The sequence below is a fragment of the Oncorhynchus kisutch genome, linkage group LG3, assembly GCF_002021735.2.
Source record: "Oncorhynchus kisutch isolate 150728-3 linkage group LG3, Okis_V2, whole genome shotgun sequence".
Taxonomy (NCBI): Eukaryota; Metazoa; Chordata; class Actinopteri; order Salmoniformes; family Salmonidae; genus Oncorhynchus; species Oncorhynchus kisutch.
The window spans coordinates 44,534,104-44,552,468 of record NC_034176.2 but is presented as its reverse complement, the minus strand read 5'-3'; the positions used below and the strand labels follow the sequence as shown (position 1 = coordinate 44,552,468).

The 18,365-nt window shown below is 44.3% G+C and overlaps 1 protein-coding gene across 3 annotated transcripts in view; it reads left to right on the top strand.

Annotated features, from left to right (window-relative positions):
- Window positions 1–18,365, top strand: part of nos1 (nitric oxide synthase 1 (neuronal)) — a 65,443-nt gene that overhangs the window by 31,881 nt on the left and 15,197 nt on the right. For all 3 annotated transcript variants that reach the window (XM_020475620.2, XM_020475627.2, XM_020475613.2), the window contains exons 11-18: window positions 13,020–13,121; window positions 13,380–13,574; window positions 13,762–13,847; window positions 14,791–14,935; window positions 16,027–16,131; window positions 16,323–16,381; window positions 16,829–16,945; window positions 18,000–18,174. In XM_020475620.2, coding sequence (XP_020331209.1) covers window positions 13,020–13,121; window positions 13,380–13,574; window positions 13,762–13,847; window positions 14,791–14,935; window positions 16,027–16,131; window positions 16,323–16,381; window positions 16,829–16,945; window positions 18,000–18,174 — 984 coding nt within the window. The remainder of the gene's footprint in view (window positions 1–13,019; window positions 13,122–13,379; window positions 13,575–13,761; window positions 13,848–14,790; window positions 14,936–16,026; window positions 16,132–16,322; window positions 16,382–16,828; window positions 16,946–17,999; window positions 18,175–18,365) is intronic.

Genomic DNA, 18,365 nt, shown 5'->3' with positions numbered 1-18,365 from the left:
CATTTTGTTAAACCCTCCACCGGCGTTGAGTAGACTGTCCATCCTACCATCACTGCTTATTGGTCGAGAGCCACTCTTTTGTTTGTAAGAGCAATAGCTTCCATTGGATAACTTTGTGCTAACTAGCTATGCCACCAGCCCATGTGGTGATCGCCAGCTATGTTCACATTGTTTATAGGATTAGCTTATCCTGATAGCACTGTGCTAACTAGCTAGGCTTCTAGCCCAAGTGGCGAATGCTAGTCTCTTTTCCCTTTGTTCTCGGATTAGCTGTTTCTTGGAATCATGGAACCTGCTAGCTCGGCCCAGTGGGTACCAAGCAAGGCCCCTGTACCAGCACAATCTTGTCAATGCAGGGTGACCATTTTAGGTAAGGACTGGTGCCTGGGTGTCTAACACGCGGAAGCAGTGTTCAGTGTCATGCATCCATTGTGTGTATTCTTTGCTGTGAACACCCTCTGCCGTAGAGTGCACAGAGCAGCCCAATGTGGTTCGTCCCACTCTTAACTCAAGCGATGAGACTGCCTCGCAGACCCATCCCTCATGGGCTGGCATCATGATAGCTACCCCAAGGAACTTCACTGACTTTTCCAGGGCTTGGCCCCAGGAGAAGGGGGTGGGCTCTTCATCGACTAGGATAATTAGCGTCCTCCTCCAGACAGCAGCGAAGCACGAGGGGCAAGCCGCTCTTCCGCCTATAGTCGAGCATCAATGGCATACGGCAAACTCCTCACAGCTATCCCCAGCTTGCCTTGGGAAGATACATGCAATTGGTATACACCTTTAACAGGCACGGTCCAAACCAGACTTGTGTGTTTTTAGGCCACCTTTACTCCACACACAGAGACGCATACACTGCTCTCCCAAGCCCTACATTTGGCAAATCTGACCATAACTATCCTCCTGCTTACAAGCAAAAAGTAAAGCAGGAAGTACCAGTGACTCGCTCAATACGGAAGTGGTCCGACGATGCAGATGCTACACTACTGTTTTTCTAGCACAGACTGGAATGTGTTCCGTTCATCCAATGGCATTGAGAAGTATTGACGTTGTCCCCACAGTGACCATACGTACATGTCCCAACCAGAAGCCATTGATTACAGGCAACATCCTCACCAAGCTAAAAAGCTAGAGCTACCTCTTACAAGGAGCAGGACACTAATCTGGACACTTATAATAAATCCTGCTATACCCTCAGATGAACCATCAAACAGGCAACGTGTCAATATTGGACTAAGATTGAATCCGACTACACCGGCTCTGCAGTTCGTCAGATGTGGGCTTGCAAACTATTACGGACTACAAAGGGAAACCCAGACGTGATTTTCCCAGTGACGTGAGCCTACCAGCAGAGCTAAATGCCTTTTATGTTCGCTTCGAGGGAAGAAACACTGAAGCATGCATGAGAGCTGTTCCGGATGACTGTGATCACACTCTCCATAGCCGGTGTGAGCAAGACCTTTAAACGGGTCAACATTCACAAGACAGAGGGGCCAGACGGATTGCCAGGGCATGTACTCCGAGCATGCGCGGACCAACTGGCAAGTGTCTTCACTGACATTTTCAACCTCTCCCTGACTGAGTCTGTAATACCAACATGTTTCAAGCAGACCACCAGTCCCTGTACCCAAGAACACTAAGGTAACCTGCCCAAATGACTAACCAACCCGTAGCACTCACGTCGGTAGCCATGAAGTGCTTTGAAAGACTGGTTATGGCTCACAGCACCATCATCCCGGAAATCCTAGGGGCCACTCCAATTCACATACCGCCCCAACAGATCCACAGATGACGCAATCTCAATCGCAGTCCATACTGCCCTTTCCCACCTGGACAAAAGGAACACGTATGTGAGAAGTCTGTTCATTGACTACAGCTCAGCGTTCAACACCATAGTGCCCACAAACTCATCACTAAGCTAAGGACCCTGGGACTAAACACCTCCCTCTGCAACAGGATCCTGGATTTGGTAAGGGTAGGCAACAACATATCTGCCATGCTGATCTTAAACACCGGTTCCCCTCAGGGGTGTGTGCTTAGTCCCCTCCTGTACTCCCTGTTCACCCTTGACTGCTTGGCCAAGCATGACTCCAACACCGTCAGTTTGCTGATGACACAACAGTGGTAGGCCTGATCACCGACAACAATGAGACCGCCTATATGGAGGAGGTAAAAGACCTGTCAGTGTTGTGCCAGGCCAACAATGTCTCCCTCAATGTGAGCAAGACAAAGGATATGATCGTGGACTACAGGAAAAGGAGGGCTGAAAAGGCCCCCATTTACATCGATAGGGCTGAAGTGGAGCGGGTCGAGAGTTTCAACTTCCTTGGTGTCCACATCACCAACAAACTATCATGGTCCAAACATACCAAGACAGTCATGAAAAGGGCACGACAACAACTTTTTCCCCCTCAGGAGAATGAAACAATTTGGCATGGGTCCCCAGATCCTCAAAGTTCCACAGCTGCAGCATCGAGAGCATCCTGACCGGTTGCATCACCGCCTCGTATGGCAATTGCTCGGTATCTGACTGTATGGCGCTACAGAGGGTAGTGCGTACCGCCCAGTACATCATTGGGGATTAGCTTCCTGCCATCCAGGACCTACAGTGGTTCCTCCTTTAAAAGTTGCGAGCTTGCACCGCGGGACTTAGAGGTACCCTGCGTCATGGCTTCATTGCTCCAGACCACCACAAGGGGTAGTTAGAGCACTCATTATGCATTTGGGTCCCAAGGTTTTTATATGACCAATCATATTGAGTGGTTCCAATGACGAATTTTGATGAGAGCCTTCCTTGTGGCGTTCTTCAACAAAGGTGGCTGACAAAACATTACGGTGGAACCAGATGTAAGTTGTTATAACATAATGAGTCAAGCAAAACATTTACAATTGAGAGGAATATGTTAGTTAATGTAGAGACAAAAGTTTGTGCATATTCCTTTGTCATTAAGTTAATTTACGAAAATCGAAAATATTTAGCAAGTTATCTGACTAGCTAACATTAGCAAGCTAGCTAGTGTTAGGAGAATGAATTTGTAATTCGTGTTTAATGTTTTTGGGACTCCTGAGAACCAGCAAACCAGGCTGTTATCTTGTGAAAAGGTGGATGTAAAGAATCTAGCTAGCTAAAGCATTTACTGCAAATTGAATGTACAATTGTGTAAGCTTCCCTTGCAATGCAGTTGAAGTAACATAGCTAGCTAACTATTTACTTGATTATTGTGTAGTGGAGGATAAAAATAACTATGCCTATGGATGTGTAGCTAGCTACAGTATGTAACCGTTCTGTGTATGGACCCTAAAACGTTTGGTATGAATATCAGCTATCATAGTTGTTGTATCAACTTCAAGTCTGAATGGCATTAATGAAGCCTATGGATAGAGTAGAATATAATAACTGTATTGTGCCAAGGATGCAAGTCCTATATACACATGTACTGTAGTTATTACCACGCATGAGATTCCCACATTGTAGCCTGTACATTGAATATATTCACTGATCATGTACTCTTCCTTGGCAAATAAAGGTGCGATTCAGGTATGAATCTCTGAGACATTATTTTTCAGTCATATCAAACACCATTATTTGAATGATGCTGTGTCTGCTTGTATGTATTACAATTATACACTTCAACAGTGTTTACCGCTCCTGGGACATCAATGATTACACATGGTAACTATGCAATAGACTAGAAACATGATTGATTTGTAATTCATATATACAGAAAAAAACTATGCATATCTAACTCTCTTCATCTGCATTAATCTGAGGACAAAGGATAGTATTTCAATGAGATACTTAATTTTAACCAGTGGAGAATGTGAAACGCTTTATTGAAAGAAGTTCATTTTCCAGGTGTTATAAATGCATTATAATAATTGTAATATTATAAATACAAGTTCATTCTGTACTTCAATGCACATATGGTGTGCATTTTAAAACGAGGAAGAAAGATGAGGTGGGGAGAGAGGTAAGAACAGCAGCAGACAGCACATGAATTACAGTGCTTCCCCAATATTCTCTCAGTTCATCACAATTGCAGTGTCTCCTAACCAGCCTTGGGTCCCCAGTTGGCCCGAAGGTTACCTTAAGTGCGGGTGAGGTGGCGATGACGGGACTGGCTTCCTCTCTCACATCAAAACATACCTGCAGACGAGAGAGCAAGATTAAGCCTTTTTTTTTTATTCTAACACGGTCAGTCATCTTAAATCAGGAGGTGAAATGCAAAACTGACCTTGGATCATTAACTCTGGGACTACTACATCTCTGTCTATATTTCAATGTAAAGCATCTCTTTAATAATACTTCCTTTTGACCCGACCAAGTGACATCTCACCTATGATCATGCTGTGCCTCTGTGTCAGCCAGTTCAGATGTGGGAGGGGTTCACCAAAACAGCTGATATAACCTAGAGGATTTAGGGAGAAGGGGAGAGGGATGAACATGTACAACAAGACAGGCAGAGATGGAGAAAAAGAACAATTATTTTGGATTGATAATAAAAAAGGTTTTGCTCTCGACAAAAAGACACAAATGTACCTTCATACAAACCTGCTACAGTATGGAGGATTCGAGACGCACAACCGAAAATGCTGCCATATCCTGCCAGCACGCCCACAAGCGAGCCACTCAGGAGCAGAATGATGACGTGTGGAAGAGGGAAAGGAATGCGATAGGAACAGCAATTTGTTGCAAGTTGGGGAGCAGGGCAAATAGCTGAACTGTAGACTATTCAAGCTTTACTAAAGAATAGTCTAATAGCCGAGCTAGGTGTGTAAGTTACCTTGCACGTTATGTTGGCTGACAATTTGTTAGCTACGTTGTCTTTACAAACCACATAGCATATCATTACAACAGTACATCTTCAAATAATATTTTTGCACGAATCTCCTTGTGAATTATTTTGCCGAAGATTGTATCTCAGCAAAAGCTCAGGTTGCCCAGCCTGGCGATCTCAATAATATGTTAGCTAGCTACCTAACGTTAGTAGTTCTAAATCAAACTTGCCAGTATATTTCCATCCTTAACTATAACATTTCCGACAAGATAGAACTGCCAAAGGGGGCGGAGTTAGCCTGCAGAGTTCTGTCTTACTATCCAGGTCTGTGCCCAAACAATTTGAGCTTCTGTATAAAAAAATCCACCTTGCTAGAAACAAGTCTCTCACCATTGCCGCTTGCTATAGACCACCTTTTGCCTCCAGCTGTGCCCTGGACACCATATGTGAATTGATTGCCCCCATCGATCTTCAGAGCTTGTGCTGTTAGGTGACCTAAACTGGGACCTGCTTAACACCCTGGACATCCTACAATCTAAGCTTGATGCCCTCAATCTCACACAAATTATCAATGAACCTACCAGAAACAACCCCAAATCCGTAAATATGGACACCCTCATAGGTCCTAACCAACCTGCCCTCCAAATACACCCTGCTGTCTTCAACCAGGATCTCAGCGATCACTGCCTCATTGCCTGCGTCCGTAATGGGTCTGCGGTCAAACGACCACCCCTCATCACTGTCAAACGCTCCCTAAAACACTTCAGCGAGCAGGCCTTTCTAATCGACCTGGCCCGGGTATCCTGGAAGGATATTGACCTCATTCCATCAGTAGAGGATGCCTGGTTATTCTTTAAAAATCCTTTCCTCACAATCTTAAAGCATGCCCCATTCAAAAAATATAGAAACACACCTGACTGCCCTTGACCAGCACAAAAACATCCTGTGGCGTACTGAATTAGCAACGAATAGCCCCCGTGGTATGCAACTTTTCAGGGAACTTAGGAACCAATATACACAGGCAGCTAGGAAAGCAAAGGTTAGCTTTTTCAAAGAGAAATTTACATCCTGTAGTACTAACTCCAAAATGTTCTGGGACACTGTAAAGTCCATGGAAAATAAGAACACCTCCTCCCAGCTGCCCACTACACTGAGGCTAGGAAACACTGTCCCCACCGATAAATCCACGATAATTGAGAATTTCAATAAGCATTTTCCGACAGCTGGCCATGCTTTCCACCTGGCTACCCCTACCCTGGTCAACATCCCTGCACCCCCCACAGCAACTTGCCCAAGACTCCCCCATTTCTCCTTCACCCAAATCCAGATTAATGATGTTCTGAAAGAGCGGAAAAATCTGGACCCCTACAAATCAGCTGGGCTAAACAATCTGGACCCTCTCTTTCTAAAATGATCTGCTGAAATTGTTATTACTAGCCTGTTCAACCTCTCTTTCGTATTGTCTGAGATCCCCAAAGATTGGAAAGCTTCCGCTGTCATCCCTCTTTTCAAAGGGGGAGACACTTTAGTCCCAAACTGTTACAGACCTATATCTATCCTATCCTGCCTTTCTAAGGTCCTTGAAATCTGTTAACAAACAGATCACTGACCATTTCTAATCCCACCGTACCTTCTCCTCTATGCAATCTGGTTTCCGGGCTGGTCATGGGTGCACCTCAGCCACGCTCAAGGTCCTAAACGATATCATAACCGCCATCGATAAGAGACCATACTGTGCAGCTGTATTCATCGACCTGGCCAGGGTGTTCGACTCTGTCAATCACCACATTCTTATTGGCAGACTCAACAGCCTTGGTTTCTCAAATGACTGCCTCGCCTTGTTCACCAACTACTTCTCTGACAGAGTTCAGTGTGTCAAATCGGATGGCCTGTTGTCCGGACCTCTGGCCTTCTCTATGGGGGTGCCACAGGGTTCAATCCTCGGGCCAATTCTTTTCTCTGTATACATCAATGATGTCGCTCTTGCTGCTGGTGATTCTCTGATCCACCTCTACACAGACAACACCATTCTGTATACTTCTGGCCCTTCTTTGGACACTGTGTTAACTAACCTCCAGACGAGCTTCAATGCCATACAACTCTCCTTCCGTGGCCTCCAACTGCTCTTAAATGCAAGCAAAACTAAATGCATGCTCTTCAACCAATCGCTGCCCGCCTGTCCAGCATCACTAATCTAGACGGTTCTGACTTATGTGGAATATTTGGACAACAACAAATACCTAGGTGAGTGTGGTTAGATTGTGAACTCTCCTTCCAGACTCACATTAAGCATCTAATCCAAAGTTAAATCTAGAATCAGCTTCCTATTTCACAACAAAGCATCCTTCACTCATGCTGCCAAACATACCCTCATAAAACTGACTATCCTACCGATCCTTGACTTCGGCGATGTCATTTACAAAATAGCCTCCAACACTCTACTCAGCAAATTGGATGTAGTCTATCACAGTGCCATCCGTGTCGTCACCAAAGCCCCATATACTACCCACCACTGCGACCTGTATGCTCTCGTTGGCTGACCCTCGCTTCATATCCGTCGCCAAACCCACTGGCTCCATGTCATCTATACGTCTTTGCTAGGTAAAGCTCCACCTTATCTCAGCTCACTGGTCACCATAGCAGCACCCACCGGTAGCACGCGCTCCAGCAGGTATATTTCACTGGTCACCCCCAAAGCCGATTCCTCCTTTGGCCTCCTTTCCTTCCAGTTCTCTGCTGCCAATGACTGGAACGAACTGCAAAAATCACTGAAGCTGGAGACTCATATCTCCCTCACTAGCTTTAAGCACCAGCTGTCAGACCAGCTCACACATCACTGCACATGTACATAGCCCATCTGTAAATAGCCCATCCAACTACCTCATCCCCATACTGTTATTTGTTTTGCTCCTGTGCACCCCAGTATCTACTTGCACACTCCTCTTCTACACATCGATCACTCCAGTGTTTAATTGCTATATTGTAATTATTTCGCCACTATGGCCTATTTATTGCCTTACCTCCCTTATCCTACCTCATTTGCACACACTGTGTATATATACACTTTTTCTATTGTATTATTGACTGTAAGTTTGTTTATTCCATGTGTAACTCTGTTTGTTTGTGTCACACTGCTTTGCTTTATCTTGGAAAGGTCGCAGTTGTAAATGAGAACTTGTTCTCAACGAGCCTACCTGGTAAAATAAAGATTAACTATAGGCTATCTAACTTATTGACTTGATTATTCTTGTCCATCTTAGCTAAATGGTATAGTCTTTGTGCTTTCTCAATGGATATTCGGGTGCTTTTGTAAATTCGCTCTGGCTATCTATAGGCTGGACAATAGAACGAGTCAAAATTCACCCAAGGCTGAAAAACGGATTAAGAAAGTTGGCTAAACTGGAACACTAGCGCGAGTCCATAGAAAATGAATGAAATCGAACATTCGCAGAGCCTGTTTTGACTGGAGTGATGCTTAGAATTCCATTAAATTTTTATTTGACCACTACAATCTCTTCGTCGGACGAAACTGGAAAAATCTACTTGTGTAGAAAGTAAACATCCGCACCTCGAAAGGTGTTAACTGTGCTTATGACAAACAAGCTCACTGCCCAGACTTACATAATTACAAAGAGGAGATTCTCCTGATTTTAAAATGGCGCCCGTGTAACAGTTTTAGCTTTCGTTCCTCTCCTTGTCCCTACCTGGGCTCACACCAGGGACCCTCTACACACATAGACAACAGCTACCCTTGAAGCATCGATAACCATCGCTCCACAAAAGCCGCGGGGGAACAACTACTTCCAGGTCTCAGCGTGAGTGACGTCACCAATTGAATGTGCACCCCGCTAACTAGCTCAAATCAAATTTTATTTGTCACATGCAAATGGTTAGCAGATGTTAATGCTAGTATAGCGTAATGCTTGTGCTTCTAGTTCCGACCATGCAGTAATATCTAACAAGTAATCTAACCTAACAATTTCACAACAATTACCTTATACACACACAAGTGTAAAGGAATGAATAATATGTACATAAAAATGTATGAATGAATGATGGCCTAACGGCATAGGCAAGATGCAGTAGATGGTATAGTATATACATATGATATTAGTAATGTAGGGTATGTAAACATTATATAAAGTGGCTGGTGATAGATTTATTACATACATTTTTTCATTATTAAAGTGGCTAGAGTTGAGTCAGTATGTTGGCAGCAGCCACTCAATGTTAGTGATGCCTGTTTAACCGTCTGATGGCCTTGAGATAGAAGCTGTTTTTCAGTCTCTCGGTCCCCGCTTCGATGCACCTGTACTGACCTCGCCTTCTGGATGATAGCAGGGTGAACAGGCAGTGGCTCGGGTGGTTGTTGTCCTTGATGATCTTTTTGGCCTTCCTGTGACATCTGGTGTTGTAGGTGTCCTGGAGGGCAGGTAGTTTGCCCCCGGTGATGCGTTGTGCAGACGTCACTACCCTCTGGAGAGCCTTAAGGTTGTGGGCGGAGCAGTTGCTGTACCCGGTGGTGATACAGCCCAACAGGATGCTCTCGATTGCATCTGTAAAAGTTTGTTTTTGGTGACAAGCCGAATTTCTTCAGCCTCCTGAGGTTGAAGAGGCGCTGCTGCGCCTTCTTCGCCACGCTGTCTGTGTGGGTGGACCATTTCAATTTGTCTGTGATGTGTACGCCGTTGAACTTAACTTTCCACCTTCTCCACTACTGTCTCGTCGATGTGGATAGGGGGCTGCTCCCTCTGCTGTTTCCTGAAGTCCGATCATATCCTTTTGTTTTGTTGACATTGAGTGTGAGGTTATTTTCCTGACACCACACTCCGAGGGCCCTCACCTCCTCCCTGTAAGCCGTCTCATCGTTGTTGGTAATCAAGCCTACCACTAGTGTCGTCTGCAAACTTGATGACTGAGTTGGAGGCATGCGTGGCCACGCAGTCATGTGTGAACAGGGAGTACAGGAGAGGGCAGAGAACGCACCCTTGTGGGGCCCCTGTGTAGAGGATCAGCGGGGTGGAGATATTACCTACCCTCACCACCTGGGGGCGGTCCGTCAGGAAGTCCAGGACCCAGTTGCACAGGGCGGGGTCGAGACCCAGGGACTCAAGCTTAATGACAAGTTTGGAGGGTACTATGGTGTTAAATGCTGAGCTGTAGTCGATGAACAGCATTATTACATTATTACATAGGTATTCCTCTTGTCCAGATGGGTTAGGGCAGTGTGATTGTGATTGCGTCGTCTGTGGACCTATTGGGGCGGTAAGCTAATTGGAGTGGGTCTAGGGTGTCAGGTAGGGTGGAGGTGATATGGTCCTTGACTGGTCTCTCAAAGCACTTCATGATGACGGAAGTGAGTGCTACGGGGCGGTAGTCATTTAGCTCAGTTACCTTAGCTTTCTTGGGAACAGGAACAATGGTGGCCCTCTTGAAGCATGTGGGATCAGCACTGGGATAAGGATTAATTGAATATGTCCGTAAACACACCAGCCAGCTGGTCTGCGCATGCTCTGAGGACACGGCCAGGGATGCTGACTGGGCCTGCAGCCTTGCGAGGGTTAACACGTTTAAATGTTTTACTCACGTTGGCTGCAGTGAAGGAGAGCCCGCAGGTTTTGGTAGTTGGCCGTGTCAGTGGCACTGTATTGTCCTCCAAAGAGAGCAAAGAAGTTGTTTAGTTTGTCTGGGAGCAAGACATCGTGGTCCGCGACGGGGCTGGTTTTTCTTTTGTAGTCCGTGATTGACTGTGGACCCTGCCACATACCTCTCGTGTCTGAGCCGTTGAATTGCGACTCTTTGTCTCTATACTGATTCTTAGCTTGTTTGATTGCCTTGTGGAGGGAATAGCTACACTGTTTGTATTCGGTCATGTTTCCGGTCACTTTGCCCTGATTAAAAGCAGTGGTTCGCGAATGCTGCCATCAATCCATGGTTTCTGGTTGGGGAATGTTTCAATAGACGCTGTGGGTACATCGTCACCGATGCACTTGCTAATAAACTTGCCTTCCGAATCAGCTAATTCATCAATGTTGTTTGACGCTATGCGGAACATATCCCAGTCCACGTGATCGACGGAATCTTGAAGCGTGGAATCCGATTTGTCGGACAAGCGTTGAACAGACCTGAGCGCGAGTGCTTCAGTTTCTGTCTAAAGGCTGGGTGCAACAACATGGAGTCGTGGTCAGCTTTTCTGAAGGGCGGGCGGGAGAGGGCTTTATATGCGTCGCGGAAGTTAGAATAACAATGATCCAGGGTTTTGCCAGCCCGGGTCGCGCAATGAATATGCTGGTAAAATTTATGGATCCTTGTTTTCAGATTAGCCTTGTTAAAATCCACAGCTACAATAAAAGCAGCCTCAGGATATGTGGTTTACATAGAGTCAAATTAAGTTATTTCAGGGCCGTCGATGTGTCTGCTTGGGGGGGGGAATATATACGACTGTGATTATGATCGAAGAGAATTCTCTTGGTAGATAATGCGGTCGGCATTTGATTGTAAGGAATTCTGAGTCAGGTGAACAAAAGGACGAGCTCCTGTATGTTGTTATGAACACACCACCTCTCGTTAATCATAAGGCATGCATACATACCTGCAATTTCACACCGGTTACACCTGACTTGAAAAAGATCTAAATATATACATTGCAAGATATTTGGTGAAATAGACAGACATGCCTATATTTCCCCCATAGAAAACAATGGGAAGACAGCAGAGTTCCAATATCATTTTTGTTTACATTTGAACTATAAAACAACGTGAGCAGGTCTCGTTGCCAAAAATAGCGAAGCAGGCATTGCCACGTTGAACAATAAGCTGGGAATAGAACGTTCGGAAGGCGGGTTTGTGCCACGGTGCTCAATTGAACTAATAGGAGCTGGCAGGGTGAAAAATGCACTAAAATAAAGCCTGTTTTTTTTGCGATTACTTCAAAACGACTGCTTTACCAGCTCTGCTAGGGTGAGTAAAATGGTTAGTGGTCTCATTTGTGTCTGGAAGTAGCTAGCCAACATTAGCTTGGGTGCTTGACTGCCGTCAACGCTCAAATCAACCTTACTCTTCGGCCCGAACGTCCAGTGTGCGCTCCGAGAGCAAACGGAGTTTGCAAACGGACAATTTTTCTCTGAATGGAAACACCATAATATTCATTAAATGAATTAAGCCAAATTTCTTAAAATCAAATTCCATATACTATGTTATTACAAAAAAGGTTTTAAATTCTCTGGCAATGCCAATACAGAATACTGTAATGAAACAGGCAGAGAGCAGATCTCAAACCCTCAACCTTCTAGCCTGAAATCCAGCTGTGCCGCAAAAGCATGTAGACTCAATCTACTAGAGACCTCCTGTGCACTGTTCAAGGTCATCTTCTTGCAGGAGATTTGCGATGCGGCTTGTTGGGCATCCCCTCCTACTTTTCTGAAGTTCTACCGACATCACTGTGCCTTCATTGGCGCGTACTTTTGATTTGATTTACTGTCCTCATTGCCTGTGACGGGTTAATATTGAGACTGTCCTTCTTCGTAGAGCATGTGTGATTACAGGAGTTAGTCATATCCCACAGTGAGATGTTAAAGCAAATAATTGAAAAAGTATGTTGATATTATGAGTGAGACATCTCACTTGAGCTGGGCGTCATTGTCAAAAATCCATGTCGCGATAAATTGCCTGAATTGATGCGTTAACAATACCTAAATATAAGTTTATAACATTAATGTGCACCAGTGTTTTTTTTTTGTACTACTACTACTACTACTACTACTACTAAGGTGGTTGTAGCTATCAGTTGTCCCATTAACAATTACCCATATTAGCAAACTTATTTCATTTCAAACTTCACATTTCTCTAGTATAGGCTACTTATCGTAATGAACGATATCAGCTAAATGCCTGCGATAAGTGATCGGTATGGTCGGTGTCGATCATTTTGGGTTTATCGTCCCAGCTCTACATCTCACCACATTCCCCTACTCGCAAGAGTGTAAGGACGTTTGACACACTCAAGAATGATCAGAGGGCAGGCGAGGGGCTTTTTAGTATGAAGGGAGAGGCTCCATCAATTCCCCACTCGACCTGTTGGTCTCCAACAGACGTGTATAATTGTTCCTTCAAGCTACTTCTGGTGATTCGGCATATTACGAGTGAGACATCGCACTATCGGAGAACTGGGGTTACGCAAATAACCTTAAGTTATCAACAACAGTTATTGTTATTACAGTATTGTCTTGCCCTGTCCAATAGGAAGTGGCCAGTCTGATGGCTCTGGATACCAGAAAGACCTCTTCTCTGTGGAAGGACCAGGCACTGGTGGAGATCAACATAGCAGTCCTCTACAGTTTTCAGGTGATTGCCAAGTGTTCTTCTATTGTATTATCTGCACATTTCTAGACTGTATATAAATTAAAGCCTAAAGCATTATTCTTTAGAAGTCTTTACATTATGTTAGAAATTGTGGAATCTCGGCACCCAGAACCAATGTTAAGACTGTCACGAGGGACGAGAAATAAAGGTGAAATAGTATGTACTACTAAATGTCAGCCTGAAACAATTGCAATGATTGAATTCCTCAGACAGGAACTGATCGCCATTATATGTTCCCAGTCTTCTAAGGTAACCATAGTGGACCACCACTCTGCCACAGAGTCCTTCATGAAGCACATGGAGAATGAGATCAGGGTGCGGGGGGGCTGCCCGGGGGACTGGGTCTGGATTGTACCCCCAATGTCTGGAAGCATCACCCCAGTTTTTCACCAGGAGATGCTCAACTATCGCCTCACGCCATCCTTCGAGTATCAGGTGAGGAGGAAGGAGAGTTTGTGTGGCCAGGTCAAAGTAAAATATTTTCTAATACTTTAGCAGCATATTTGACATACAGTATGTATTTGACCCCAGGTCAGGATCAGAGTATGTCCTTCAAATGTACAGTAATGCCATCCACTGACCTGTATGCAAAGACTATTGTAACTATGTCTCTCTGCTACAGGCTGACCCATGGAATAACCATGTGTGGAAAGTAAACAATGGGACACCCACCAAGAAAAGAGCCATTGGCTTCAAGAAACTGGCCAAGTGAGTAGAGAGAGAGTATTTTCATTACACCTTAGGACAACATTATGCTTCACCTAGATTGGGGTCAGAGGTCGCCTGTGCAGTCCTGCTTGCTTTTTAGACTGAAGTGCCCACTTATTTCCTAGTCCTCCATTTGGGACTAAGAACTATGACTAAATATAGTATGTTAGTGATTTTGTGTCTTATTAGCTCTACTGTAATGTCCAGAGTTCTAGACAGTCATGGAAATGTATTGTACATGTTGTCTATTTATAGTCTTTGTCATATCAAGACTCTGGATTATTCAATACACAACTAGAAATATTAATTATTTCCAAAACAGAGATTTAGGGTTCTTTGGTTGAAGGGTACAATTATATTATAGGGCGGCCAGCTGACCACCTTTATGTCTGTTATATCCTCCATTTGCTCTTATGCTCCTTTTTTTGCCACTCGTTGAATGGGATGAGATGAGATGAGGTAGTGGTACAGACACGGAGGAGAGGAAGCTGATCTACTCATTGGTGTAATTCACTCAATCAACCCCAAAGGGAGTAATCAGAACAATGGTGAAATATAAGCGTTTAGCTTTTTTCGTTCTTTCGTGCGTTGGGTGGGTTCTGAGTTATTATTGGAATTGCCCCGAGGATACGACGAGCTATGATTGCCATCCGCTGTTTAGTCATGACATGCAGCACTGCCTGACTGCTCGAGCGAACCACACGAGCACGGAAGGAAGCTAGTAAGCTACAGTAGGCATCTGAGTTTAGAAGACTTTGGGGGGGGGGGGGGGGGGGAACGAGGTCTGTTTTGCCCTTGATCACTGGTGCCTATGATTTAACTTCCGTTTTTTATTTCTGGTTACATGATATCAAACCTTTCATGAATGAACCATTTTAAAGTGTTTATTTATAGCCATTTTATTATGTTGTGAATTATAAATGTATTGTCTCTGTGTGTGCAGGGCTGTGAAGTTTTCAGCCAAGCTAATGGGCCAGGCCATGGCTAAGAGAGTCAAAGCTACGATACTATTCGCCACTGAGACTGGAAAGTCTCAAGACTATGCAAAAACCTTATGTGAGATTTTCAAGCATGCCTTTGATGCAAAGGTAACTTTTTTAATTTTTCATATAGCTACCAGACAAGTTCAATTTGAGTTGATGTGTCATGTCTATTTGTGATCTTGAATAGAACCTAAAAAAAGCCTACTTCAAAACTTCCCCCTTAACTCCTTTGAGATTTTGAAGCATGCCTTTTTAAGACAAAGGTAAACCACACAGTTTGACTGAGTTTGTGTCATGTCTTTTTTTTTGGACTTTCTTGAATAACAAAGCTGAGGCCTGCAGATTTGAAAAAAAAGCGAGGAGACAGTTTTCACACCAAGAAGGCGAAGTTACACGGAAATGTGTCTTTTGTCACTTTCCCATTCCCTCTCATGCAGCAAAGCGCCAGGGGACACAGCGACGGAATCAACCCAGCCAAGCGTTGAGCTGTAGTTTAAGATAAGATCAGAAAACACTGCGGGCTGTGTAAATGTGTTTGGAAAAAAAATCACAATAAAAACACACAGCTCTGCGGTTCTCAATCATCTAGTGTTTCCCTCCAGGACATCACATCTTCTGTTTCTTCTTCCTATTTGTTAATGTAATCAATCATACGAGAGGAAAGGATCTTCTTGTACTTGAGTCAGACAGGCAGATGCAGAGCGGATGAATGACTGGGCTGGGTTGTGCATTTCCTCTCTTCCTCCCTGTCGTCTTGTCCATCCCCTGTTTCCTCTCATTCTCTCGGCATGATGGCCCGTAGGCATGAAGGCTGCTAGAGTCAGATGGCGAGTCTGATGCCTGGGTGTTAATTGTATTGCGGCACATTATCACCTTGTTAATGCAAGTAGTGTTCGTTAGATACTACTGCTCTATGGCCTCAGGTCCTGGGCACATGACCTTGTGGAATGTTTATGTGGTCTTTGACAGAGGAGGGAAAGGTTGAAGAGAAGTTACTTCCTGGTAACTTGAAATGTGTAAATGTGTAACTTGAAATTTGGTTTTGTCCTTAGTGTCTGTGGTATTTTGGTAAAACTGAGTATTTTTCTGTCTTGAATATCTGCCGTTTTTTGTTTTGTGGGAAATTTTAAATGCGTTTTCTATTTTGTTTTATTTCACAATGATGACATCTTGATTGACACGCTCCACTACTATAGGTAATGTCAATGGATGAGTACGACATGGTGGACCTGGAGCATGAAACACTTGTGTTGGCGGTGACCAGCACCTTTGGTAATGGAGATCCACCTGAAAATGGAGAGGTATGATTGACCAGTAGTGTGTGTGTGTGTGTGTGTGTGTGTGTGTGTGTGTGTGTGTGTGTGTGTGTGTGTGTGTGTGTGTGTGTGTGTGTGTGTTTAATTCACACAACTACAGTATATACCATCTGTATTTTGGTTACGTTTACATAAGGTAAACCTGCAAACGATTGACTGAGTGTGTTTGTGTATAGAAATTCGGAGCTGCCTTGATGGAGATGAGACATCCAACATCTAACACAGAGGACCGAAAGTGAGTGCCCATTCAAACAGAGAATGGGTTTTTATGTTATGTGTCCCAAATGGCACCCCATTCCCTATATAGTACACTACTTTTGACCAGGGCCCATAGTGGGTAGTGCACTATATAGGGAATAGGGTGCCAATTGGGATGTAATCATGGCTGCAGTAATCCTGAGACATCCTCATACAGATTCACAGCTTTACTTCTCATCACTTAACTACAATAGATATTTTTTTGTGAGAGGGAGTGTACTTGTGCCCTTGAGTAAGACCATTAACCCCTAAAATAGCTCCAGGGGTGCTGCACTGCGACTGACCCTGTGCTCCTCCAAAAATGGGTGTTTGTTTTTTGCCTGGGGTTGGGTGGAGAGCAGAAGTATTTGTCTCTGCAATGGACTAATAAAGTACTATTCTATACTGCGAGTGTACTTGTTGTCCCTGTATCTGCCTCTCTCAGGAGTTACAAGGTGCGTTTCAACAGCGTGTCCTCCTACTCAGACACCCGCAAATCCTCCAGTGATGAACCTGAGCCCAGGGTCAACTTTGAAAGCACCGGACCCCTCGCTAACGTCAGGTACAGTAAGCAAGCCCAAGATTATGTCAAACTAAATCTGATTGGATGGAAGGGCTAGATTCTATCAGATCCGCACTAGGTGACACCTACATAGTGGTTGTTTTGGCATCGGAGGTGGGACAGCGTTAGTTGGAACTGCGTTAGAGCTATCAAATCCTATAATAGGGAAGGGAGTGGTTTGTGACACACAATAATTACACCTCCAACACTGCCAAAACATCAGCTATGGCGATGTTGGCCAGTGCGTCTTAAAGCAAATGCTGCTTGAATCTAGGCATAAATATATATTTTTCGCATGAGCAAAGTTTAATAGGTTAACAAAACATCCAGACATGTGAGTACAGGTGATAGCCAAGGTGTTTGGACTGATATGACAGGGAGACAAGCCCCTCTGTCTGAGGAGAACCCCCAGGACATGTCTTCTTAAACCTGATGTCTTTTGATGGGTGTACGGTGATGGGAATGTCTCCTTTTACCATCTCCACCTCTGTGTTTCCGAACACAGACGGGACACCTGGTTCAAGATAACACACAAACATCCCTTTATACTGCCTGTCTGTATAGAGTTCTGTGAATACTGAGGAAGGAAGAAAGCTATTTTGATCAATTCCCTTGTATGTAGATGGATAGTGATTTGACAATTTCAAACACAATACAACCATGCATTTAAAATCATCAAAGATGACACACAAACGTTTGAAAAAACACATTTGGACATGTGGTCCTTTTAATTAAATGGTTCAAAAACTTTGCCAACATAAACATAGCATTCCTAGACTACACAGTAGACCTAGCTTACTAGGCATACATACTTTGGTTACACATTTAACACATAACAAAACATAAGACAGGATGACATTGCCATAGAGTATGACTCCCTCTGTAGATCAGCAATGTCAGGCTCCTAAACTGAGCTTGATGATGCAGTTGATGCCAGATGATGGTGATGTATGGTTGTCTGAATCAAATCAGTGTGTCTTTGCATGCCTGTGTACTTGTCGTTTTCTCTCTCGTTCTCACTCGTTCTTTCTTTCGGTTCTTTCTCTCTCTCCAGGTTCTCAGTGTTTGGCCTTGGCTCAAGAGCCTACCCACACTTCTGTGCTTTTGCCCACGCTGTGGACACGCTGCTCGAGGAGCTGGGGGGGGAGCGCATCCTACGCATGGGGGAGGGAGATGAGCTGTGTGGCCAGGAAGAGTCCTTCAGAAACTGGGCCAAGAAGGTTTTCAAGGTGGGGTGACTGGGCGATTCCTTATAGGGCATATAACGCACACACATGCATGAATGTAATGCACATGCATGAATATATATAATACCAGTCAAAAGTTTGGACACATCTACTCATTTAAGGGTTTTTCTTTATTTTTACTATTTTCTACATTGTAGAATAATAGTGATGACATCAAAACTATGGAAAAACAC